Below are 26,821 nucleotides of genomic sequence, written 5' to 3' on the forward strand. Positions count from 1 at the left end.
GATTTTTGCGGTTTTTCATGGGGCTTGCAATTGGAACTGACATATGTAGGAACGTATTTAAACGTGAAGTATACTTGGATAAGTACTTAAATATGGACACTAACTAGCGAAAATAGCACTGATTTTTAACATGTGATAAGTACTATGTTGTTGACGTGCGAGGTTACCGTGTAAAATATGTATAGAATGTTTAAGTACACAGAATAAAAGAATCATGCTGATCCAATGCTATAAGTACATCTGAGCATCTTTAAAAAATCTTGCCCAAGACTGAAATAGTCAAATGAGTTATAGACGTTGGCATAAACCGGACAGTCTACTTGGAATAATTCCTGTACTTTCGTGCAGAAAGGTTTCTAAATCAAAGTGTTATGGCACGAACAGTTTTTGAATTTGAACTTGGAATAATTCCTGTACTTTCGTGCAGAAAGGTTTCTAAATCAAAGTGTTATGGCACGAACAGTTTTTGAATTTGAAATATTTGCATAGGGAATGAAATTTGATCGTTTCACACAGGTTCTTAGCCTTTTTATGAGGGCAATAAATCTTTCTCATGTGATAAAAGGAGCATATAGGTAAAACATTACTCGGTCTGTCACTGGGTCTGTTTAGAATTACACAGTGCCTATATTCTGCTTTACTAAGACACAATTTGTTTATTTGTAACGTTACTTTTTAATTAGATAACTGCATAATGCCACATACCAGATTGTTCTTTCAGCAGAAATAGGTACCTACATATACTTGATTTCACAAGGCTGAGTGCACCCCGACAGCCGAAAGGAAAGAGCCGAAAAATCGTGATCAAATGATTCATCAGCCCCAGATATCAAATTAATCATAACCAAAAATAATATTTATTTAACTCTCAACATTTCAAGGAGTTTACGTGTTACATTATTTCGAAAGTAGGACATGTAGGATTGTAGGCAGATCTAATATTTCTCAATCCCTTGTTTTAGCCGATATTCCTCTGGTTCAAGATCTGTGCCAGCGATTTCCAACTAGCGGCCCGCGGGCCACATGTGGCTCACCAGACACTTTTTGTGGCCCGCAAAGCTTTTCTGATTTTTGCTCTTTCACTAAGGGGTGGACTCTAAAAATGGAGCATCCATCCCCCATCCCCTCAAGAAAATCCTGGACACGGGCCTGCTCCACTGTGTATGTGGCCCGCGAAGTCCCTGCCAATGCAGCATGTGGCCCGCATACACATGGATGTTGGAAATCCCTGATCTATGCCAACAGAATCACGGTGTCGATTGTTTAAGACGTAGAAACAAAGTACAACATCAAGGAGCTAGGTACATACCTACATCGCGTTTTTATTCGATCGAAAAAAGATAATATGTAACAGCTCATAAATAAAGTAAACCACATAAATATGTGCTATAGTTGTGATAGGTGTGTGAGAGAATAATTCTAATAGACACGACCATCACGAAGTTGTTACACGATTTATAAAATGTATACCAGGCTTTCCGATATAAAATAAAATTGATTAAACATTTCTCTTAGATCGTTAATATCAGAAATCGTTTGAAGTGTAAGAGATATACAGGGTAACTATTGTCTACACTCGCAGCTGTGTAGGTTGGTAGGAGAACGATTGACTACAGAAGGGCGTGGGTTCAACTCCGAACAAGAGTAGAAAAAATCACTCATCGGATTTGTTTATATTGGCCAGCTTGGCTTCGCCTGCGTTGTAAGCGCCATTAGGACGCGGGTTTGATTCCCGCCCCGGGCGAACTTTTACCTAAACAGATAAGGTACGTTCTCAGAACGCCTGGCTTTCACTTATCCTGCCCTTCTTCTCTCTACAATTTCGGGACAATAAGACCTGCGTTGTTACAGTTAAAGTTTCTCCTACCCTCTTTCGAAAACTTTTGGTACAAAAAATGTTTGAATTTCGAATGATAAAAGACATCTTCTGATTACAAAACGGTATTGATTCAAAACAATGAGCGGTTGAAAATTAATTGAAACACCCTTAGACCCGGATTGACAGCGCCGTGATATAATCTACCCGAGTTTAGATACGTACGTATATTGACGTGAAGTATTTTATCCGAGTCTATTGACATGAACGCTAACACGAGATGAGATCACACTCGAATGAAAGGTGTTGTTGCAATTTCTGAGCTGATCCTAATTACGAGAGAATGTCTTGAAGTTCGAAGTTAAAACACTATCTGACAGCTGACTTGGGCTAAAAATGGAGCGGAGAGCATAGAGCATCGAGCGTATTGAAATTGTATTGAAACACCCTTAGACCCGGATTGACAGCGTATAGGGAAGAGACGAATTCAAACCGTATACATAGAATAGAAAAATAGAAAATACCTTGTTTATTGTTTATCTTGCTCGAATGAGACTAAAAAGTCCCTTCAGCAGTCTAAACAAGGTCTTATGTATTTTATGAAATTACATAAGTAGAATACATGTGATTGATGATTTTAGGTATACCTACGTATCTACTGCTGCCCACTTTGAAACTTTAATCTACCTAGTCGCTAAGTACTAGGTATTTGAAATATCTCTCCTACACTTAAAATGTTGAAGTATCCAATTCTTCTTGTCTCATGACAGCTCTAAATTGACCCTGTTGGTCTCTGATAATAATTAAAAATAAAACTCTGTCTTCAACTAAATATTTAAGTAATTCACTTGAACTCCACAAAGTTTCCTTGTAGGCACCTATAGGTAGTAATACTAGTAATTTAATACAAATTTAATCTGGTTATTTTCTGATCCAAATATTATACAGTGTAATTTACACAAGTAGGTACATAGTCTCTCTCCAAATCTTGTTTCTTTTTTTTTAGATCAATGATGTAGAATAAGAGATAACATGCAATTAAGTGGAAACATGTTTTTTTTTTTTTTTTTTTTTTTTTTTTTTTTTTTTTTTTTTTTTTTTTTTTTATCAACCACCCACTCCTTTTGGAAGTAGGTAAGTAGTAATATACACAGTTTTTTTTTACTAATGCAAATTAGTTTGAAAAAACCAGTGTCCATTTTGTTTTCAAGGATATTTATTATTATTATATTCTTTTCCTCATAAATGTTAACAAGTAAATTAGTAGATATGTACTTAAGAAGCAATGAAAAGGAAGGAAGGAAGGAACAAAAGTAAGTAGTTTTGTAATGCCGGTTCTTGATATTAACTTTTTTTTTATCTTTTCCTAGCTAGCTAGCTACCTACCTACCATTTATTTAGTTTTAGTTGAATCAAGTGAAGTTTTATCTTCTTGGACAGGAGATAAAAGTAATAAATCAATTTAATAAATAGGTACCTACCTGAAAGTGCCCAACTTCTCTTGGACTTTTCCACAAACGGTTTTCCTAGGAACCTTTGGACTATCGTCTTTCAACTCCAGCTGGACCATGGCCTGAGCCATTTTCATAGCATTCTCATTCATCTAGGAACAAAAAATAATATTAAATGCTGAACTGAATTGATAAAAATATACACCCATCTTTTTTCACACAAACAGATAAGAAAAAAATCACTTGGTAGGTACTTATAATCAAAATTAATATTACCTAGGTTGACTATAAGAAGGTAAAATAATAAAAATACAATAGGTACATAATGAAGTCATAATATTTCATCCTACATCATAAACCAATACCTAGGTACAATCAGTAGGTACCTTGGTAGTAAGTCTTCCAACTTAATTATTCAGACCCTAAGCTTATTAAGTAAATATTAAATGGGAAATTTTTGAACAAGGAAATACATTTTTCTATTGTTACTTAAAGTATGTAGTATGGTTTTGAAATAAAATTTTCATGAATATCTATGAAACTACCCCTTTGGAAGAAGCACTTATCCTGTTCTGAATTAAAAACATAAATTATCTAAATTTATGGACTCATTGTAAATAAAAAATAATACTAACCCTGAATATATATATATAAAAAAAAAATATTATTAAAACAAATAAATATTTAACACAATTAAACACAAACACTAAACTGAAATTTCAAAATGACTCACACACACATGTTCACAGACCAAGCATCGAAAGAACACTAATCATTCTAATCAATTTTTTCCCAAGTTGGTCTAAGTGCACCAGTAACTACAAAAACTTAAATAAGTAACTGTCAGGATAGATAGGTTCATGGATTGTTCAAATCAACTCTATAGATAAATCTGTACTGCTGGACCTCATTAAAAGTTGATACCTTCCTCCTCTACTTACCTTCTAGGAAATTATTTGAGGAAGTACCTAGGTCTATCTGGTTTAGAACTTACCTACTTACCCCAGGGGTCTTTGGTCTCCTGATAGGCCTTTGTTACTCTATTTTTGGACAATTTTTCCTGCACTTTTGCAAAAGCATGACCTTTAACATTAAAAGAAAAAGATCCAGGGGTTACAATTTTAGGTAGGTAACTCCCCCCTCCCTCCTCCTTCACTGAATAATTCATACATGTACCCACCTAATCTTTTGAATGTTTCTTCAAATTCTTATGGGATAAGATAGTGACAATGTACTTACCTACCTACTTACTAGTCAACAGTTAACATGCATGATAACAATGATAACAGAGCTTATATTAGTACCTACCTCCATCAGTTCATTTGACAATCAAGTATACCAGGCTTATCTTATCAGTTCACTTTTGAAAAAGCTCAAATTTCAACAACTTTTTCAGTTGAGTAAAGGGAGTGCCACTGTCATAGAATAGATGGGTTTTTTTTTCTAGGTGTTACGTTATTGCGTCCACAGGAGCAGAACAGAAAAAAGGTGAAGGAAAAGGCGAACAGCAGTATAAAAGTTAGGAATATTTTAAAATCTTTCTAAAAACTTGAAAAGAGCAGACTTGAATTTCAAAAATTCGTGACATTTTGAAAAACGTATTTTATCAAATGATTCAAATGATCGGTTGATCGGATCAAAAATTTAAAATCGACCAATGACATTGTTTGTTTACTTTTTCACTTCTTTTCATTGGCTGATTTTGAGGATCATTTACCGAACAAAAAAAAGCGCTGTTGTCAAGTTTTCCGGAAATTGCCGTCCCTTCGTAACGGCATCAGGGGCCTGTGTTCTGGAAACGACTTCGCACTTCGTAGAACGAAAATATTGACATTTGTGACGTCACAAATATTATTTTGAATCGAATATTTTGATGTCACAAAATTTTCAAGCAAATATTCTGTAATGTTCACGCAATATGCAAGATGCAAGGCTTTTCATTCCTAATATGTATTACGAAATGTCGCGCGTTTTAATCTAACATTATATATTAACTTTAAAATAGCAAACACAAAACTTTTGAGGAGGAAGAAACACATGATGTTTGTTCACCATCAAAACACTGCCGCTGGTCGATGACAGAGAAACGTTCCGATAAACTCGAAGCGTGCTGAAAAAATCGTAGGTACAATTTTGAAAATTTCTTGGACATACTCCAAACAATGTGATATACATATACCTACCTCGAGCTCGGAGAACCTACGAAACTATTCTGGTTTTTATACACTTCGAGACTTTCGGTGACGCCCTCATTTTGAAGTTTGAACTTGCGTATTTTTCAAAGATTCAGGAGACTCTGCCAATTTTCTTTCTTATTCAAGCAAAATACACGATACAAGATTGATAAAATTTGTCAATGGAATGAGTCATACAATAGGTAGTAAGAGATTCATGTACTGAAGAGGAGACAGTTTACCTTTCCTTCTACCTACAATTGCCTGTTCGGTATATTATAGTTCCTTTATTTAAGATAAACTGTAAATATTAGGAACTCTCTCTAATCTCTGATACCTAACCATGTTGTTATTACTTTTGGACCTACTTACCTAAATTATTTTGCCCCACTTCATTATTAAAGGCTTTTTTTATTAAGTTAATCTTCAATGAAATTTCATTGTCTTCTGAGCTATTATTTGTGTCCAAAAAAACATCTTTCATCCTTTGGTGGATTAAAATTAAAACGATTAGGATTGAAGTGTGAATAGTACCGACCTATAGATACTTCAATCTATTATTTATACTGGCCATAAGTAGGTCCGTGTTTACTACGCGAGAGCGTAACTGGCTAGGTCGGTGGCTGTGATGCTGGACCAGAACTACTTAAACTTGTTCTCCAGGACTGAAGGGGATAAAATAACTGTAAATATTAGGAACTCTCTCTACAGGTATCTCCTCTTATCACATGGTGAATTCCGTCGTCTCATTCAGTTGTTCATTGCTTTTAAACTTCACGCTAACTTATTAACTTTTTTCGATAAATTTTTTCCCTTCGTAAAATAGGTACCTACCTACTTTTTTAACGAGAGAATTTGTTTTGATAGTAGATACTTTAAAAACAATTAAAAATATCGAGATAATTATTCTGAAATACCTACCTACTTTTTAAAATTAGAATGAAGAAACGAAAATTCTTCTGACAATAATGCAATGGGAAGCAATATTTTTCTTAAAATTACCATCTATGTGTTGATATTTTTCTCGTTTTGTGTTGTGTTTTTTGAGGTCTTCTGGTTCAGTCAGAAGTTTTCTTCAGGTAATAATATTATACAGGTAATAATAACCGGCTTGGTTACAAATAATGATGATAGTAACATCCTCTTAAAGGAATTTGTGCGAGTTTCTATTGTGCGATTTGTGCCCCTTATCACCGGTGTCCCTTACAGCAGTGTTTCTTAATTAGTTTGGCCCGCGGAACCCTTTTCAAAAGGTGAACATCTTTGCGGAACCCTGAAATTTCAAGATTGCACCCCCTAATAGCTACTCATTTTCCTCACGAGGCTGAGTGGGCCCCGCAACAGCCAGTCACGGGATCAATCATTTGCATGATACAATTTCTTGGCCCCGCCGGGAATCGAACCCGGGTCTCCCGCGTGCAAGGCGAGTGCAGTGACCACTACGCCATGGGAGCTGACGCCATTCCCCCGGGAATCGAACCCGGGTCTCCCGCGTGCAAGGCGAGCGCAGTGACCACTACGCCATGGGAGCTGAAGATTGGATTTCCTCACGAGGCTGAGTGGGCCCCGCAACAGCCAGTCACGGGATCAATCATTTGCATGATACAAATTTCTTGACCCTGCCGGGATTCGAACCCGGGTCTCCCGCGTGCAAGGCGAGCGCAGTGACCACTACGCCATGGGAGCTGACTGAAACGAGGCAGGGAATCGAACCCGGGTCCGCTGAGTGGGCCCCACAACAGCCAGTCACGGGATCAATCATTTGCATGATACAAATTTCTTGACCCCGCCGGGAATCGAACCCGGGTCTCCCGCGCGTGCAACGCGAGCACAGGTGACCCCTAACCAGGGAGCTGACCCATCGTCATAATCTGCAGAAGACTACTTAAGCTGGCATTGCTGCAAATGCCTTGATATCCTCTATTGTCAACCTTTATTTAAGCCAGTGTTTCTTAATTAGTTTGGCCCGCGGAACCCTTTTCAAAAGGTGAACATCTTTGCGGAACCCTGAAATTTCAAGATTGCACCCCCCCACCCTTTCCTCCTATCCTGTCATTCTTCTCTCTTCGATTTCGGGACGATAAGACCTTAGATGTTACAGTTCCCTCTATCAAACCTCTAAAAAAAGCTGTGTAAGATGAAATACCTAGTCTAAGATGGTCGTTTTGAAACTGCATTTTATCTAGTGTATGATTTTTCCAAAATATCTCGCGGAACCCTTGCCTGCATTTTATCTAGTGTATGATTTTTCCAAAATAACTCGCGGAACCCTTGCCGTCCGCTCGCGGAACCCCTAGGTTCCGCGGAACACCAATTAAGAAACACTGCCTTACAGAATGTATATCTACTTAAGTAGGTACTGAATCCCGGCATGTTCCCACTTTCTAAAAATCTGGTGTGAACATCACACGACTTTCCTTATCCTATTGAATGGTGCTTATTTGGGTGTTCTGTTGTAACATTTACAATATTTCTAACTGTTTAGTCAGTATATGGCTTAAAACCGCCAAAAAGCGGTCGAAACCCGTCCAAAAGTCGGTCAAAATACCGACCAACCGCAGCACCTATTTTAACCAAACGTTTTGTATTGCATCCTTGTCACACCAAGCGCAGCAAACATCTCAACCAAACGTTTTGTGTTGCATCCTTGTCACATTTGTGAACTACATACCAAATTTCAAGTCTCTAGCTTGTTCTGTTCCCGAGATATTGTTAAATTACACCGAAAACCGCCAAAAAGCGGTAAAATGCCGCCAACCGTTGCACCGATCTTTAAAAATTGCTCATACATATTATGCTCACAGAAGCCAAGATTTAGGTTAGATATTGGTAAAATCCTGTTAAAGCTCAATCAAAACTGGACATAGGTAAATATTGTATTTAATTTACCCTATTACATATTAGGTACCTACATGTATATTTACCTATATCCATAGCCTCAAGAAATCTAATTGAATACTTTATCATGGAATACATAATCTCATTATAGGTACCTACCTAGTTATTACCCATAGGTACCTATACTTATTTCTGCGGGTAAGTAGTCATTAGAATTTCATTAGGATAATTATTGATGTGAATGAGATTCCTAGCGTGAAGCAGAAGAAAGTCAGTGAAAGTAGCCTGATATCTGGGGTTACGTCAATTCAGATTTTTTTGGGATTTACTTCATTTCTATTTTGTTGACCTACTGCTCCAGAACTTATAACTTAAACAGTGCACTCTTCGGTCCCTCATTAATCCCTTTATCATTATGTATCTCACTCGAGACACATTATGCCTACTTAGAGTAGGTACTTGAGTAATTAATGGTGAGATTTATACACAGCGGGTTAGTAAGGATCCGAATCGGTTTCAGAGAGAGTAGATAACTCTCGCTGAACAGTAACCATTAAAGAGCCATTAGACACATTAAAAGTAAATTTCAATACCAATAACTAAACATGTTTTTACCAACATTATGCTGATTGAAAACCAAGATAGTGTCACGGGTACATTAGGTAGATTGGTAGACCTTACAACTTATTAGAGGTAGATACCAAAACCACAATATATATATATACTATAGTATCACGGGTATACCTAGTCGGTACTACCTATTACTGGTAGATACCTAACTATAGATATATATGAGTAGATCAATACCTAATTACTACATATTATCATGTATGTACCAATATTTTGCCATCAAACCACTTGGCAAAAACTTGGCACCGGCCGCATTGATTCGTTCTTTTTTACATGGTCAAGGGTAGAGATACATAGATAAAAATCTCTACACCCTGAAAATTAGTTCTAAATGTGTTTCCCTTCACCTCATTAGATCGAGGACACGGGGCAAATACCTATTCTCGTACCTGAAAACCTACACCTTTTATCCGTGCGACTTTGTGGAATAGTGGTTTTGATGTAAATTTTGTAGTCCAGTACCTACCTACTTACCTCCTTAGTAGATACCTAATTAATTTTAAATTCTTTATCATTAATTTTCAGGTGACATAATGAAAGTAAATGCTAAAACATACAACATACCGTCAATGAACAAGAACTGGAGTCTGACACATTTTGAAAGACTCGAATATTTAACGAGTCAGTGCCTAACTTACAAAGAAGACTTGAACAAATCTTCTGTTTTGGAAGATGAGCAAGTATTGGAGCATATCTTGGTGGATAAAAAGCACAAGTTGCTATATTGCTACGTACCCAAAGTAAGTACTGATATCTACATATATGGTTTTTTGAAAGTCTCGTCCACTTAAATATGAAAGGTAGAAAGAAGAAATTTAGCGCACTGTGAGCCAACACCTCGAAAAACCTCACCGTCTCTGTGTTTTTCACGTAATGTTTTACTTCTGATTTCAGGTAGCATGCACGAACTGGAAACGGATATTTCTCATACTCGTGGGCCAGATTAACACAACGGACCCGTCGTCCATTCCCGCTGATGTTGCTCATAAGCTGACAATGAATTACAAACTGAGCAACTTTTCTAAAGACGAAATCCATCATTTTCTCGAGTCCTACACGAAATTCCTCTTCGTCCGACATCCATTTGAAAGACTTGTGTCCGCGTTTCACAATAAGCTGGAGCAGAGTTACTCAAGTTCCAAATATTTTCAGTCCAGGTTCGGCAAACACATTATCAAAACGATTCGAACCAGACCGACGAATCATTCTTTAAATCACGGAGATGACGTCACGTTCAATGAATTTGCCACATTTCTCACTAAGAATGGTAGAGGAGAGGAGATGAATGAGCATTGGAGGCCTGTGCATCATTTGTGTCAACCTTGCAAGATCAACTATGATTTTATTGGTAAGGAGATACCTAACTACCCAAGTAGGTATAGGTACTAATTTTACTCCAGATACTTTTCAATGCCTATGTAGGTAACTTATAGTTTTCTTTACCCTCGATATAATTATCCGTAAAGAAAAATTAGCTGTTATTAATAAGACTCACCACGACAATCAGGCTATGGAGAGCTTGCTCATTTTTTTTTCTTCTCTTTTCAGGGAAACACGAAACGCTGTATGAAGATGCCAATCTCCTCCTGAGGGAAATAGGCGTTCCTCAAGTCAACTTCTCTTTTCAGGGAAACACGAAACGCTGTATGAAGATGCCAATCTCCTCCTGAGGGAAATAGGCGTTCCTCAAGTCAAGAACATATGTAACAATAGGGAAAAGTTGGGAAATGGATATGATACCTACTTGATTAATTAATAAGAGGGAAAAAAAAAAATCATAAAGTCATATTTAAAAGTTACCTTGATCATTTATCCTTTCAGAAATTCAACCAGAACTTCTCATTCAAAGTAAAGAACACCGAAGTCAGTTTTGAGAGGATCAAGGAGTGTGGACCAAGAGGTGGTGCTGAGGCTCAGAACCGGGGTGATCGTCAGTTCAACATGGAAATCAGGATAACAAACCTGCCCAAGGATCTCCCAGAATTGTAAGTTTCAACACCCTTAGATGTATAAATACATATCACTCATAGTCTGAAAGAGTTATCTTTGGGCAGCATCAAAATTAGATACCGCCAGCCTAGTTAGCTTAGTTGGTAGTGGGTCTGCCTTGTAAGTGCTAGGCAGCGGATTTGATTCCCGCCCGGGGCGGATTTTATCCTGATGGGATAATGTTTGTTCTCGGAACGGCTGGCTTTCTCCTATCCTGTCTGTTCTCTCTTATTTCGGAACGATAAGACCATAGCACTTACAGTTCCCTCTGTCAAACCTCTAAAAAAAAAAATGAAATATTGTTGATAGTTGAAAAAGTTAACACCCTCCGTGGCCGAGTGGGTATCACACTAGACTTGCACGCCGGAGATTCCAGGTTAGATTCCCAGCGGGGTCGATTTTTTTTTTTACTGTGCTTGTGATAAGACCATGGGAATTACAGTTCCCTCTGTCAAACCTCTAAAAAAAAAAAAAAAACACCAGATTGTTGTGGCATACTTTGGAATAGGGATCACTCTGGTGGTGACCCTGATAATATAAGAGTAGATGTGCAAGATGTAAAGCAGGAAGTGAAGTGTAGATTCATTATCCCTTTTTACTTTCTATTGAACCTCTTGAAAATCACAGCTGCAACATGTGGCTTGATGTGTCCACTATTTACTTGATTTATTTCACTATTTATTCCATTTCTTTTTTCTCTACAGTTTGAATGAATCCAAGTCAGCTGTTGAAGATGCTGTCCTGGAAGCTCTTGACAACAAATACAACAAGAGTGACATTAGCTCGGTGTTCCTATCAAAGGACAGAGAAGCTGGTGCCATTGCTGTCACATCAGAGCCTTTCTACAAGGATCTGCTCAAGCTGGGAGAGTTTGATATCAATGGAACTCAAGTGTCTGTAGAACCAAGAGCTGTGAAAGTGTTTGCTGGGTGCAATAATGCAGGGTAAGGATTACCTTATGCAAGGAAGTTAAATTGTGTTTAGCATAAATACTTGTCACAAATGTTGTTCCCCACCTAATACTCTAAACTAAATTTCTAGTTCCCTTGCTAAAAGTTGAGTGCAAAGGGAAAAATTTTATAACCAAATCCAAATTTCAGCCCAGAGCAATCACCCTAGGGCTAATAGAAAGAAAGGCTGATGAAAAACACCACCTAATCACGGTAAAAGGCAGAGAACATCTTGGTTGGAAAATTAATATTTATCATGTCTACTTACAGGTATGACAAGAACACGTTGGAATCGGGAATCAAAGCTCTGATTGGAGCTTCCAATGTTGTAGAGTTCTCTTATGTTGATGGAAAGGATCCCATCATTGTCACCAAGGACTTCTATACCGCAAAGGTAAGCCTGTGTGTAGTTATGTAGGGGGAAATTTAATAAGTCTTGCTCTGCTTTAAATCAAAAGCTGATAGGAAATGAGACTCATGTGAGTTTATATATGTTTAGTGAACGAAAATTTTGTGGAAATAGGGTTCCCTCTATTGGAAGGGGAGAATAGAATGTTTGTGTTTTCTCTGTATTCTTTCACATATTTCGTCTTGACTTTGAATTTTTATTGCTTAATACCTAGGTACAATTTAAAAACGCAGGGATATTCGCAGGAATTCAGCACCTCCCTACCAGGCATATTTAAAATTAAAATGTTTCTATTTCTGACTGCTTTACTTCTCAAGGATGATCATAACACCTTGAGCAGTCAAAGAAATCTCTTAAAGAGCCCTGGCCTTCGTAAGAAGTCTAGGGCTCTTCTAGATAACGAAGTCTAACCAGGTCGTAGTGACAAAGGGCGTTTATTATAGCCAATGGCCCTCCTTATACCAATATCTCCGTCTGTCCCACAGAAATTGATCCTGGAGATTGGCGAGCACATGATCGCCGGTCAAACGTACAAGTTCTCCTCTCCCTTCATCTACGTGAAGCAGTCCAACTTTGGCCAGGGTGGTGGAGGCGGAGGTTTCCAGAAACGCAACAGTGGAGGTTTCGGAGGTGGTAGAGGAGGTGGTTTTCGTGGAGGCAGAGGCTTTGGAGGTGGAGATCGCCGTGGAGGTGGAGATCGCCGTGGAGGTTTTGGAGGTGGCAGAGGGGGTGGACGTGGACGGGGTGGTGGGGGCAATAGATTCAATCCCTACTAGATGGTGCGAGGAGAGGGGAAACGTCCCTTCCATTCTGCCTATCTAAGGGTATGAACACACAGAGGGCGTCAGAGTGTTGAGCATGAATTTACGGTTCATCAATAGCATTTATCAGGCTGTTAAAGTTATTTTGTCTTGTGAAATTAGCATTGATTCAAATGTGTTTTGGTCAATAATTTTAACAGCTTGATAAAAGCAATTGAAGTAGTGTTGGAGCTTTTTTCAATCTTGTTAGGCCATATCAAACACTGACACTTGGCATTTTCTGTATGTACGTACCCTAACCCATGTGCATTTCATGCTGGGGTGATTCCTTGTATAGAAAATCCTCCCCTCCCTTCCTGAAAGTGAATATGAATTGATACGAAACAGTAGTACATGAGAGAAAGGATTGATGTCCCAAAGAGATTTCCCTGTTAGAATTTTAAATTTGGACTACAGTGAATGTAATTTTGCTTTGTTTGGACAAAAAAATCTTTGTAAATTGAAGTTGATAAATAAATAGATAAGTTTTGAACATGACTAGTTTTCATATTAGGTATCGTTTTCATCTAAGTAATTTTACCATTGTTTTGATGCTATTCTTATTTTTTTGTTACTTTTTCCTATGGTAAAGTAGGGACATAACATTTACATTTAATATTTACCAACGTTCTTAGTTTATATCCATTTGTTTTTCTCTTTGTATTGTGTTAAATCAGATCTAGTTTTGGTTGGCTCACTAATTAGCAGTTTGATTTGGAAATTCTCTCGCATCAGTTTAGGATAAATCAATCCCAAATTTTTTTTTCTTCCTAAGGACCTCATTGTTTGTGATTTGTACCTACTGTGTATGTTTTGAATAAAATTTTCATTGTCATCATTCTGTTTTTTATCATGACTTAATTTATTGTTTTTCTTTCAACTTTCTTTTGTGTCTTGTACCTATTTGATTATTTAGGTTTGCCATTAAATGGTAAATCCGTGGATTAGGACAACCAAGCACTCGGTCCTAAAAAAAAAAAATACTAGGTTCTCTGATTCTATTATTATTTACAGAATCAAGTAAATAAGGAGTGGTTATTAATTAAAAATCAACATTCAAACGACAACCTAGGCAAATTTTTCAAACGCTTCGTACACAAAGATATTACGTGTGGACGAACCTTTTTGATGGGACAGCTTCTGCTGCTTCGGCAACACTGTATTTCCGGCTAAAAAAGCACGTGTGGTCTAGAGCGCGAATTTTTGAATTTCTAGAGTTTCTTCTTGGGTGGTCGGCTGGTCGGTGGCGTTGAGCTTTTTTTGTTCTTTCTCAAGGAAATTGAAACAGGCTCAAGAGTTGGTTCTTTTTTTTATTCATTAAGACCTTTATTTCTTTGTAAGCAGAATTACAGAGATTCCATCTTCCCCATTCGGAAAGATCTGAAAATTACCTGACTTCCATTATTCTTTGTTACTTTCTTCAGAATTTCTTACAAAATGGATGCATCAGGAGAATTCTTTGAACACTAGACAATATTAAAGTGCTAAGTAAGTATTTTAATAAAATCCTTCCACTTCTTGCATTGTTTTGACTTTTTTGATCCGTCTTAAGTGATGAGAAGTCTAGAGACTCTCATGCAACAGGTAAGGATGAGATATTGAAATAAAATCAGTTACATTGGTGTTAGTTGTTTCTTAACACACCATTTGGCATAGTGCCAAGATCACACCATTTGGCATAGTGCCAGATATTTGCCACTCTTCATTTGTCATGCATTTGCTGTCAAATAGACTTCTTTGGCAAACATTGGAAATGCCCATCATACTGTTTGTTCAAAACCATCAAAAACACCAAATTTGTCTAAATTTATTGGGGGACCTGACACATTAGTATTGTTTAAACAAATATTCAATTGCACTTCTGTTCACATTAAGGAGCGTGGTAGCGCTCCACCCCACCAAGTCAAAAAAGTTTGACCGTATAGTTTATGTCAATAGTTTTTACTTCTTATTATCTTGATGTATGAATGAGATATTGTATAGGTAAAATATATTCTAACCTTGTTTCAGATGACAATAATTCTTGTGATTGGAGTACTCTATATCACATTGATCAAAATATATTGTGTTAGTCAAAGGGACTCAGTTTCATGTCTTAATCATAGTTTGACAAACCAGTTGCAATGGGTAAGTTGGGCAAACCTACCCTTTTGAAAATTTGTATGTAGAAAAATTATTGAAGAAGAAAAATCTGCATTCCAAGTGATATTTTATCTAGTGTTGATCAGGTCTTTTTGACTTGGGAGAGGTCAAAATGCATTCTTTAACCTCTACTCAATGCTACATAACATCTACCTATACCAGAATGTTTTTTGTTTGTTTGTTTTCCAGTTACCTTGATTCACATTGTGCAGTGGACAAGTCTCTTTGGGTTCATTTCAAGTGCATCCATTAAACTGAACAATAAAACCGTTCATGTTGACAACCTAGAAGATGACACATCTCGTCTTACATTTGAAAACAACAACAGTTCTGTTGTCATTGAAATCCCCAAGGACTCTAAATTCATTCTGAAAGATGGGTCTGACCATATTATTTTCTCAAGCAAAGGCAAGGGCTCTTTTACAAGAAATGAAGCAGTGCACAATTGCAAGAAGTCGGCAATGTGTGAACCTCTGATTAGTCCTACATGTCTAGGTACCAAGTTACCGTATGGATTCACAACTACCAGTTTAGTTTCTGATGTGTCAGATCAACAGGAAGTACAGGTAATGATTTGATTTCATCTTGATTTGATACATGAATTAGGAAAGTACTTGCAGGCAACACATGGAACTGATCACTTTTATTTATTCTTGGAAGTAGGATAGAACTGATGAGCAGATCTACAATGTTGTGTTGACTTGTAAGTTGAAGAAAGAAATCATATGATGGGACAAGTGCTTTTGCCTAGGTACCAAGTTATCACATGGAATCACAACGGCCAGTTCCTGGCTTTCAGGCTACATTTTACCAGCTTACCAAACATTAGACACAAGTGTATATAAATACTACTCTAGTTTTTCTATACATTTTGTTTTCCAATAATTTTCAGGAAAGGTTGAAGAGATGGCAAGGGTTGAAGTACATACCGAAATGCTGGGCAGTCATACAGTCATTCCTATGTGCCTTGTACATGCCAAAGTGCGAGGATAATGTGGTCAGTGTACCAAGTCAGGTATGTAAGCCATTGTATGCATTCTTTTGACCTTTAAAGCTCATAGATCACTATTCTGTGCAATGTCGGGTGCAAAATTTGTTGCTATTACTAAAAATTCATCAGCTAGACAGAGCTACATGTATGGGTATGATATTTTTTTCCATAATGAACTCTGTCTATGATCTCACAATAAATAATATATACTTACAGGAGGTGTGTAAGCTGTTGTCAGGTCCATGTAGGATTGTAGCTCAGGAATTGTCCCCAGAATTCAACTGTCAGAATGGAACCAAGATTTCATCACATTCTTGTAAGGTAAGTTTGGACTTATCCCTCTATCTTTCTCTCTCTCTCTCTAACATTTTTACTGAAAATCATTCAAAATCTTACTCATGTTCAAGTGAATTATCATGTAACCAACAATCAAACAAAAAACAGACAAGGCTGGTCTTGGGAGGTAGCGCGCCTGCCTTGCATCCTTGCAAGTGCGAGGTCGCGAGTTCGGATTCCCACCCAGGCCAAACTCTATATTAAACAGAAAGGTTTGTTCTCAAAATGGCTGGCTTTCTACTATCTTGTCCTCCTCCCTTCGATTTCGAGATGATGAGACCTCTATTACAGTTCTTTCTATCTATAACCTCATTTTTTTTTTATTTTATTTTATTTTTTTTTTTTTTTAGGCGCTTTAACTATATATTAAAATATGTCATTTACGTAAACGCATTGGGCACATGGTCTGCACTCTCCATTTGGAGAACGTAAAGATTCTCCTCTGGGAAGCTCATTTTCTTCAAGTAAGGTCTCAGTTCTTTCAATAGTACCTTGTCTTCCAAACGCTTTGTTGTACCGTCAATCAAAGAGCTAATGATAACAGCCTCACGAGCATATGCGAGACTCAATATAAACGCAATGCTTGAAGCTATAAGTGACATTTTGGATATGTTGGGGACCAGCTTGGAAATGTAAATGAAACTAGTCAGAAAAGCGTACTGGGCAAATTGTTTAAGGCAGAAATCAAAGGAAAGCCCTTGCAGTGTTTCGTGTAGTTTGAAACCCTTGTTGTAGTAGATGTAAATATTAACAGGCAGCTCGAGGAAGAAATCCTTGCATGTGACCAGAAATATGAAGATGCAGCTGACGTACATCTCACTGGTGCTGTTTTTAGATAGACGCACGCTCAGGTTCCATAGAGAAATGTGAGCCAACTCATCAGAGAAAATAATCTGAACCAGAGTAAGCCACGTGCCGTGAACCAAATGAACCAACAGTATCTGCCGGTTAAGAGCTTTCAAATTTTCATAGCTCTCTTCACTCAGATAACGACGTACCTCGGGAGGACGTTTCTTATCTTGACCAATGAACCGGTATTCGCGCAATTTGATGTAGAGTTCCAGAAAACCAAAGAAGTAATTGGTGACCTCACTTATCCCGTAGATTGGGTTTGTAAATCGTTTGAAGAACATTGTGGGTGTAAGTTTGCGTGCTTCATGAATCTGTTGTCTCGTACATTGAGAGTGGAATGTTGTGTTAGAATTGTTATATTTATTAGAAATTTGTTAATACATTGTATGTTATATGAATTAGAAGTTTGTTAGTATACTTTATATTTAGAATTTTGTTAGTACAAAGTGTGTTATATGTACGGGAATTTTGTTAATCCATTGTATGAATTATGTGGAGAAGATATTGTTATGCAATGGCTCAGTAAATTTTATGAATACATAGTTGAGTTTGAGTGAGAATAACTTTCTTTATTCTGATCTCCCCTGTACAATTTACTGGCCACGCTTTTAAAGCTGAGATTTTTTCTTCCTCTCATAAAGGATTTTTCCACACATGGCTGCTTAGCGTGTAAATAAATACCTAATAAAAAAAAATAATAACAATAAAGTTTTTTTTTCTTTATTCCTATCAAGGTAATGTTTACCTACAGAGCTTGTGTGAATTATTCTTCTTTCCATTCTAAGCTATACCGTGTGCCTCATGTCCACAGGTAAAATCCAGGAAAGTATCCGGAAGAAGGTGCCCTGGTTTCACATCGGGGCGTGGGCCGGAGTGCCCCTCCCCCTCATCATTATCATCTGCTGGATTGGAGAGATCGATGGCAACAGTGTATCCGGCATTTGTTTCGTGGGTTACAACAATATGGTGCATCGCGTGCTGTTCTTCTCCATTCCCGTCCTGTGCTCGTTCATTGTGGCGGATATATTCCTGTGTAAAGGTGAGTTTAGAACTTACTACATTAACAGTTTCCACTTGTTTAGGAATGAAAAAAATCTGTGACTACGATTAGATATTTAACAGGATATACTCGAATTAGCCTCAGATAAACTCAGATTCCAGTTAATCTGATTTTGTACTCATTTATTGTTTAAATAATCCAATGGCATGTATTATTTTCATCTAATGTACAAATAAAGGCTATCACTATTACTCTAATTAGAGTCTAAATAATGACTGACTAATCAGTTTTTCCCCTCTCTCATCCCTCACTTTTTGGTGTGTTTGGGTCAATAAAGATATCATCTTCATGGGCAACCGTTATCTGTCCCCTGCTGGACAAAGGTCTCTTCTTCATTCCTCCATTCAATTCTATCTTGTGCTTTAAACATCCAGTTACAACGATTAAATTTTCGCATCGCATCCACCTACCAAATGGTCTACCTACAGGTATAGAAAGATAAATTGAAGAAGAAAACTTTTCTTCAGACATTGATGCGTCTAGCGACTGTGATCTTCAAAGAATGTATTTGTACTTGTTTTTCGATTGCAAATATTTCAACGGGTTACCTTCTGGTGTTCTCGTGTTGACCCAGCACCTAAATGGGAAGTATTGTGTCTCTTCTCGCCCATCTAATGAGAGGCAGACTACGGGATGGGCATGCTACGACACAGACCACAGGCGTCTAATGTAGCAGTTGTTTCATTGCTACGAAATAAAAACGGCGGTGAAACACTCATCTTAAAAAGATCTAATAATTTGTCCAGCTTTAAATAATCCCTTTGTTTTCTTTTCATGTCTGAATTAATTTTTATTAATTAGGATAAAAGTGATGGTAATCAAAGGTAAGTAGTGATACCTGACTTTTTTTCTTGATATTTCATGACAATGATTTATTTATTTATTTTTTTTTTACGAAAAAAGGAAATTAAATTTATTCTAAACAAAAAGTCTTCTTGTGACCCTTATGCGGTTGCTGGGATTTTAATGCCTCAGCAACACTGTTGAGATACTTACCCACTTTACTATCCTTGTACTCCCTACTCCACTCTGTGGTCTCTGTGCAGTGTGGGTAAAGGGACAATAAAATTTAACCACAGGTCTCTTGTTGGGGGCACGGTTGGTCCAGTGGTAACGCGCTTGCTTGCCATGCAGAAGGTCCCGGGTTCGAATCCCACCATCGACAAAAATTTGTACTCGTTTTTCGATTGCAAATATTTCAACGGGTTACTTTCTGGTGTTCTCGTGTTGACCCAGCACCTAAATGGGAAGTATTGTGCCCCTTCTCGCCCATCTGACGAAAGGCAAACTACGGGATGGGCATGCCACGCCACAGGCCACATCAAGCGTACCCCAGTGTGTAACAGATAAAAAGACATCTCTTCTTTATTCTACCATCACCCTTCGGCGTTTGGCTACAGCTGAAGCCACTAGAATTTGAAGGAGGGGAAGTGGTGGGAGACAAATAGAAGGGTGATCGCATTATTGTAAACTTAATTACTGTCGGTCCAGTCAAAATTAAATAGGAGTAATCAAGAAGTTTTACAGTTAGGTCCGACCATACAACCATCTTTTATCCCGATAAATCGCTTCTTACCTACTAGTGATAAGTAACTCGACGAAAAAACTCTTGGTTGTGTGGTTGTAGAATACATGGCCTAGTTCATGCAATATAATGGCGATAGTTTCCTTGACAGTGCAACAGTCGTTCAAGTGCTTGTTCTTGCCTGGGATATGATGGAAACAGGGTGTTAGATATTTCATTTAGATGAAAGACCTTTTTACATAGTGTTTTTCATAAGTGTACTTTAAAATCGATAGAGGATTCTTTTTGATTTAAATTTGCCATGAGAAAGAAAGCGTCTTCCAACCTAATAATTATGATTTTATCATGCTCTTTGAGTCTTTGCCAATCTCGCTTTTTCGCTGGGATTTCAACCCGTTTCTTCACAAGGCTGAGTAGTGAGTACTCCCTAAAGAACCCTTACTGACTTTAGTGGGCTTTTATATGTGAACAAGGATTTTGACTACTGGTTCGGGTATCCTTGTTCCCAATATCCCATAAATAAAATACATGCATTACGTACTAACCTATAAAATTGTTGGATACAACTATCTTCTGATTGTTAAGGAAGCTATGTCCCGTAGTAAACGCATTCGGTGACACACCGTGTACTCTGCAGCGCAAACCGAACCTCGACTATCTCAAGTTTCACTTCCTCGCGATGTTTGCCACGGCGCTGGTCATCACCACTTATTGGGTGTTCTATACGGGGTCCTTTGTACAGTCCTGGGCGGGGTTTTTAAAAAGGTAAGACAACGGGCTGAATTTATATCACAATTTCTGGTGCTCACTGCAGCATTAGGATTTCCCAAATATCTCAATAATGGAACAGTTGCATTTGGGTAAAAATAATGAATAAAAGGTGATTCCTACGTAAAAAGTTGTGGAAAATCCAAATCTGAGGTCAAATCTGAGGTCTTTATTTACCATCTGTATCTGTAAATAAAGTTTGATTCAATTGTATAATAATAATAATAATAATAATAAAAAAATCACCCAATACATACCTATTTGTCTCTAATTGACATCATCACTCAAGCCATACATTGTAAACTAAGTCAATTCTCACCATTGGATGGTATGATTTCAGGCTTATTCGCAAGGAGATAGAAGATCAGTCGATTGTGCCCAAGTACAAGCTCGTCAGACGTGCCTACGCCAAGAGTAAGAAAACAAACGTGGCGGACCGATGCTCGATAGATATGTACGAAACACCGCAAGATCCTATAGGTAAGTAACGTACTAGTTAGCTTGGTTCGTAGCGCGTCTACCTTGTTAGCGCCTCCGTAAAAACTTTTTCTCTGAGTGATTTCTACTTCTACAGGTCACTAAACTATGTATAAATATTTTTTTTTTCTTTTGAACAACCTCCGTGGCTGAGTGAGCATCACACTTGGCTTGTACTCCAGAGGTCCCAGGTTCGATTCCCGGCGGGGTCGGAGTTTTTTTGACTCTGTGAGAATTATTGAGTAGCTACTTTAATCGAGTAGCGACCAGTGGCGGCATTACCAGTGTAAAAGAGTCACTTGGTAATTGCTTTCATATTCACTAAAGTTGTGAAGAAGCTCTCCTTTACCACAAATAATTCATGAATATTTGGACTTTGTGTCATTTCAGGACTCAATTTCGAGCTCAACTCGAAGGCATCTCATGGGATAAGTCCGTCCTGGGCGGCTGCTCTTCCTAACTTGGTACTCAGACGTAACGCCCTCCAGGGAGCGGGCACAGATACCAACTCTAGTTCCAGCTCCAAACAGAACTCCGAGATCAGCTACAGTGTTTGCAGGTAAGGATTTGACATTTGACTGAACCAAGGATCTTACTCCTGAAAAAGGATCTTACTCCTGTGGTTTTTAAGAAGGGTCTTACTCCTGTGGTTGTCAACTCAACCGTTGTGCATTTGGTTTAGATGTTTGTTTATGTTCGGTATGGGTAAAGGCCGCTGGGTTTGGTACTTGTAAAATGAAAGTTTTTGGGTATTTGAAAACGTCGGAATTTACTAATAATTCGGTGCTTGGAATGGATCTAAAACGCATTGTCTCCGCGAGAGCTAGCTTTGGTCGGTATAGGTGCAGCATGTTTGCTGCAGTATCGAACCCTGGCCATTCTTGTATGTCAGGGCCGTTGATTAGAGTCGACCAGGGCCGAGTTATAGATGGCGGTTGTAAGTAAATAGGTAATGAGGAAGTAAGCGACAGTTTATTTATGTGTTTGTTTGATTTATCTTTCCGCTAGAACTCGCGATTGCCTGGTCCGATTTTGATGAAATTTAGTAAATGAGTTCCTTGAATCAAGACACGTCGATCCTTGAAATTGGGGGTCCCAGAACTGAGTGGGTCCATTTTTGGTCTCCCGAAAATTTCCTTCCAATACACGAGTCAGCATAATATAACTTCTCTTCTGATTTCTCTTCCTTTTATACAGAGTGTCTGTAGAATCTCGTCGTAACTCGAACGACTCCTCCTTGTCGGTACAAGCTGTAGAAGTTACCAAGACGGTTCGCAAGTCCAGAGATAGGAGAGGAGGAGGGGGGAGTAGAAATAAGCGACGAGATCTACGAAGTAGTTCTACATCCCAGGAGAGCTTCTTCCGAATGACACAGGTAAGTTTTAACGAGTTTTATTATTATTATTTTTGGGGATGGAAAGGAAAATGACATAATAATCAATTCCTTTGCATTAGTAAACAACAACAACAATCAATTCCTTTGCATTAGTAAACAACAACAACATTTTTGGGGATGAGAAGACCTCCGCTGGTTCCTTCTATCAAGCCTCTTTATTAATGAAAAATAATAATAAAAAAAAAAGATTGCGCGATTTCAATCCAGTGCAGCATGGAATTTCATCCCCACTTATCTGAGAATTTGATCACAAAATTATGTAGGTCTAAGGCTAAGGGTTAGGTCTCACACAAAAAGCCCACTCCGAGGTTTAGGTGTAGGGGCAAACAGGCCTAAAGAATGGTTGAGGCTTTTACGAAGGGTTAGGTGGTAGTTGTTTCTTGATATCTTGATTAACAGCTATGTTGAATTGAGTGGTCCGGTGCCAGACTTGCCTAACCCTCAGTTTCTTCAAATTGAGATAATGAGACCTAAAGTTGGGCCAAATTTTAAAACCCTGAAATGAAGTATTCCAGCAACATAGTATTTCATGTCATCAGACATTTGGAAACATAGTTGTTGTCGATGCTGGGAACAGATCTTTTTTAGTACTTCCTCCTAATGGAGGTAGCTCGAATGTGGGTTAGGCAAGTCTGGCACCGGACCACTCAATTCACCTGACGTTAACTGTAACTGCGATGAAAGATAAGCTAACCATTAGATTTAACATACCTAAATGTAAACAAAACGAAAGAAAGAGTTAACAACGGTTTTTCATGTGAGAGCTTACCCATCAACTGATGCTTAATAACCAGTACTTGGTCAATATTCTGAGGTGTTTTGTTTCTCTTCATCAGATTTTGGCGCAATCCACGGGTGCCGAACCCCCGGTCTCTACCAACAAGGAACCATACTTGGGCCGACGGACCGCCATCATTGGAGGCATGGATGACAATATGCTGCTGCTAACTAAACAGCTGTTTAGTCAACTAGAGAGTACGCAGGATGAGGCGAGGTCTTCAGAGTCTGGTTCTGATGATGAGTGAAGTAGCGGCGAAACTAGTTGCTAACTTGTTAGCTAAAACTGTTCACTCTGTTGGAAATACTGTTCCTAACAATGCAGCTGAGCAAAGAATCCAGCTATTCTATTATTTGCTAACGGAGACTGCAAAACTTAAAACCCGTCTTATATTTATTTAATGCTGCTGCTAACTAAACAGCTGTTTAGTCAACTAGAGAGTACGCAGGATGAGGCGAGGTCTTCAGAGTCTGGTTCTGATGATGAGTGAAGTAGCGGCGAAACGAGTAGCTAGAGTTGGTAGCTAATGTTGATAACTGAGTTGGAAATATTGTTCCTAAGGCCAGCCTCTCACTATCAACCTGACAGGTACACCTGATCAGGTCCGTCTTTCAGGTCTACCTGATAGTGTGTGTGCTCGTCAGGTATCAGGTAGACATTTGGACCTTTTGAGCCGTATCTGTCAGGTCTACCTGCTAGTGAGTGGCTGGCCTAACAATGCAGCTGAGCGAATAATCCAGCTATTTTTGTGCTAGTGGCTAACGGAGACTGCAAAGCTTATTTAGAACTGGTTTTATTTTTGAGTACGAGGTAGTGATATGTGAATGAATTGGTTGTGAAAGTGTGTAATTTATTCCCGTGTATTTTCACACTAGTTGTATATAACTTTTATCTCTCGACCTTGGTATCACAAACATAATCCTTCAATCTTCACGTAGCATGAATCACGGGTAGAAAGCTACCTCAGCCACATCTTTGAATCTTCGCGTAGCTGAAATCACGGTACCTCAGTTTTACATCTTTTCCTGTTGTAGCCATCTCCTGTCCGAGTTCAATTTTGTTTCTGTTCTTCGCCCATGTCTTCCTGTTCCTCTCCATTGATCATTTCCTGACACTTGTCCACCACATAGTCCAATCCCCATCCTATCGGAGTGTCTGTATACGTGAGTCCCACCAGAATCCCGCTCAGGTGACCTTTAAACGAAGCATTCGGGACGAGGAGGTAAATAATAATCAGCTCAAACCAAGGCGCGTATATTGCTTTGACGTTAATGTTGAGTATTTGCTGGTAGGCATCCGGCTGAAGACGTGTGAGGATGGTTTTCATCGCGAACAAAACAGCGGAGAACCCGATAGCACAGTGAGATAACTCGGAGGTATCGTTTGTGATGTAGAAGACGATATAGGCTAGGAGGATGTAGTATAGAGATGTAAACACTGTAAGGAATATGACTAGCGAGAGGAACTTGCCCCAGCCGTAGATTTTCTCCAATTGACGACCTTTGAGTATGAGCGACACCATGTTGTAGTCGAGGTATCGTTTGTGATGTAGAAGACGATATAGGCTAGGAGGATGTAGTATAGAGATGTAAACACTGTTAGGAATATGACTAGCGAGAGGAACTTGCCCCAGCCGTAGATTTTCTCCAATTGACGACCTTTGAGTATGAGCGACACCATGTTGTAGTAGAGATGCATATCATCTCCGTGTTCAAACGCTGAAAGGATAAGTCGCTTGTAATCACGCTGCTGAATGACAGCATCCGCAGAGATGCACACGTCAAGTGTACTCCAAGGTTTCCGGAAGATGTTGAGATATACCATGGATTGAAGGAAGACTAGACCGAGTGTAGCGGGAGGGATGGTGTCGGCACCCAAGTGTAAAATGTGGACGAGGAGTAGGATGAGACCTAGCTCGTATCTGCGAGGTCTCGTCATTGTGGAAGCGGCTTGTGGTTATTGGAATTATCTCCGTATCATGCTTGATATAGCATACAGGTTATATGACTTTTATGTTACTGCCTGAGAGGCATACTTCCGACAAAAGTAAAATATCCCACCAACAAATTGGTTCACTTCTCCGGGTTTAGTCCAGTGTGTCAGTGAAACCAACAAAACGGGTTCACTTCTCAGCTTTTCTTTTCCAATGTGTCAGTGAAACAGGGAACCCAAAGAAGAAAATTTTCAATGTAACAGAGTTAATTGCGGAGGTGTGTGGTGTTTTTAGCAGTGCTTTGTGTAGGGGTGTTGCTGAATATGTGATAATTGGAATTGTACGAAAATTTGAACTAATTTAGGTTAGCTTACGTGAGAGAAAAGAGTGAAATGTTAGTTTTGTATTTTACTTTTAATTTATGAATTAACCAGTTTTTTTATTCTTCTGGGCACCCTCCTCCCCACCATGACATAAAATTATTGGCTGTATAGTGTGTTGTAAATTTAATGCAGACATATTAGCTTTTTCTTTATTATTATTTTATGAGCAACCTTTTTCTACTCCTAAGGGTGTATTAGGGTGCGGAAACCCTTTTTCACGGGATTTAATACAACTCTTCCTTTAAGTAATTTATTTTATTGATTGACACACTTGCAGGAGTTAAGAGGTTCAACATACTCCTATTAATTTCTCGAGAATCTCAAAATGTGCATTATTAAAATGTGCAATAGACCTAATTTCTGTTGATTTTAATTTCATTTGTTCGTATTTCCTATTACGACATTCATGTGCCATAGGACTTTTTGTGCCGATTTTGTAATCCTAAACGACCTACTTTTACGTAAGCAATAGTTTTGCAATACAAATGCTGACAATAGAAATAAGTAATTTATGTTTTTGGTTAGATATTTGTTCTTGTTAAGTTTAGAAATTGTCGTATTTTCTAAAACGAATGACGGAGTATTATTTTTCATTAGTTGTAGGTTCCTGTATTATACAACGATTTTATTAGTTCCCTTTAGTTTAAGGTCCCACCTCTAGGTTAAATATTTTAGAAATAAGACTGAATTTTTTGTATGTTTTTTACTCTCCCCTCTTTTTTTGAACGATTGTCTTCCTAAAAAAAGTATTGTTTTTGTCATTTTAAATTAAAATAAAACGATTTTTGTAAATTGAGCATTTTTAAAGACCTGGTTTCTTATTAATTTCTCTTTTTTCCATTGAGAAGAAAAATGAGTGAAGGAGAGCGCATTCATAAAAAGATCAAGTACATGATTATTGTACTTTAAATAAAATATATTTTAATATTTATTTGAATTAAAAGGTTACATAAAAAGGGTAAATAATAATAATAAAAAAATAAATCTTAAATTAAATTTTGGTAAAATATCACGATATGTTACGTTCATAGGAGCAAATTTATCAAGAGAAAGACATTTGACAAAAAAAAAAAAAAATGAAAAGAAAAAATTGACATGAAAAGGGAAAGAAACAAATATTGAG

General features: G+C 38.0%; 4 protein-coding genes and 1 pseudogene across 7 annotated transcripts in view; 3 read left to right on the plus strand and 2 right to left on the minus strand.

Annotated features, from left to right (window-relative positions):
- Positions 1–4,797, minus strand: part of LOC103507804 (NAD kinase) — a 93,157-nt gene extending 88,360 nt beyond the window's left edge. Inside the window, exons 1-3 of one of the 4 annotated variants that reach the window (XM_026822588.1) lie at positions 4,576–4,796; positions 4,270–4,350; positions 3,298–3,419 (exon numbers count right to left, since the gene is read on the minus strand). In XM_026822588.1, coding sequence (XP_026678389.1) covers positions 3,298–3,419 — 122 coding nt within the window. In that variant the 5' untranslated portion in view covers positions 4,270–4,350; positions 4,576–4,796. Of the gene's footprint in view, positions 1–3,297; positions 3,420–3,902; positions 4,035–4,261; positions 4,351–4,575 lie in introns of those variants that run through there. The other 3 variants (XM_026822587.1, XM_008472313.2, XM_026822589.1) reach the window with 3 other exon arrangements.
- A 1,414-nt stretch (positions 4,798–6,211) lies between these two features.
- On the plus strand, positions 6,212–10,579 carry LOC113466841 (carbohydrate sulfotransferase 11). The gene is made up of 4 exons (XM_026822579.1): positions 6,212–6,520; positions 9,435–9,649; positions 9,804–10,257; positions 10,458–10,579. The coding sequence occupies exons 1-4, from the start codon at positions 6,415–6,417 to the stop codon at positions 10,577–10,579; spliced, it is 897 nt and encodes a 298-aa protein (XP_026678380.1). The 5' UTR covers positions 6,212–6,414.
- Positions 10,580–10,691: 112 nt separating this feature from the next.
- Positions 10,692–13,918, plus strand: LOC103507808 (probable H/ACA ribonucleoprotein complex subunit 1). Its single transcript, XM_026822593.1, has 4 exons — positions 10,692–10,894; positions 11,603–11,842; positions 12,119–12,242; positions 12,743–13,918. The coding sequence occupies exons 1-4, from the start codon at positions 10,851–10,853 to the stop codon at positions 13,031–13,033; spliced, it is 699 nt and encodes a 232-aa protein (XP_026678394.1). The 5' UTR covers positions 10,692–10,850; the 3' UTR covers positions 13,034–13,918.
- A 376-nt stretch (positions 13,919–14,294) lies between these two features.
- LOC103507810 lies at positions 14,295–24,491 on the plus strand. The gene is made up of 12 exons (XM_026822580.1): positions 14,295–14,545; positions 15,068–15,184; positions 15,389–15,765; positions 16,092–16,214; positions 16,407–16,511; positions 17,387–17,666; positions 18,190–18,475; positions 20,549–20,728; positions 21,072–21,211; positions 21,599–21,767; positions 22,406–22,583; positions 23,441–24,491. Exons 2-12 carry the CDS (start codon positions 15,181–15,183, stop codon positions 23,627–23,629), a joined length of 2,031 nt encoding a protein of 676 aa, XP_026678381.1. The 5' UTR covers positions 14,295–14,545; positions 15,068–15,180; the 3' UTR covers positions 23,630–24,491.
- LOC103507805 lies at positions 24,413–26,450 on the minus strand (annotated as a pseudogene).
- Positions 26,451–26,821: the final 371 nt, after the last annotated feature.

Source organism: Diaphorina citri, unplaced genomic scaffold (genome assembly GCF_000475195.1).
Source record: "Diaphorina citri unplaced genomic scaffold, Diaci psyllid genome assembly version 1.1 scaffold343, whole genome shotgun sequence".
Lineage (NCBI taxonomy): Eukaryota > Metazoa > Arthropoda > Insecta > Hemiptera > Psyllidae > Diaphorina > Diaphorina citri.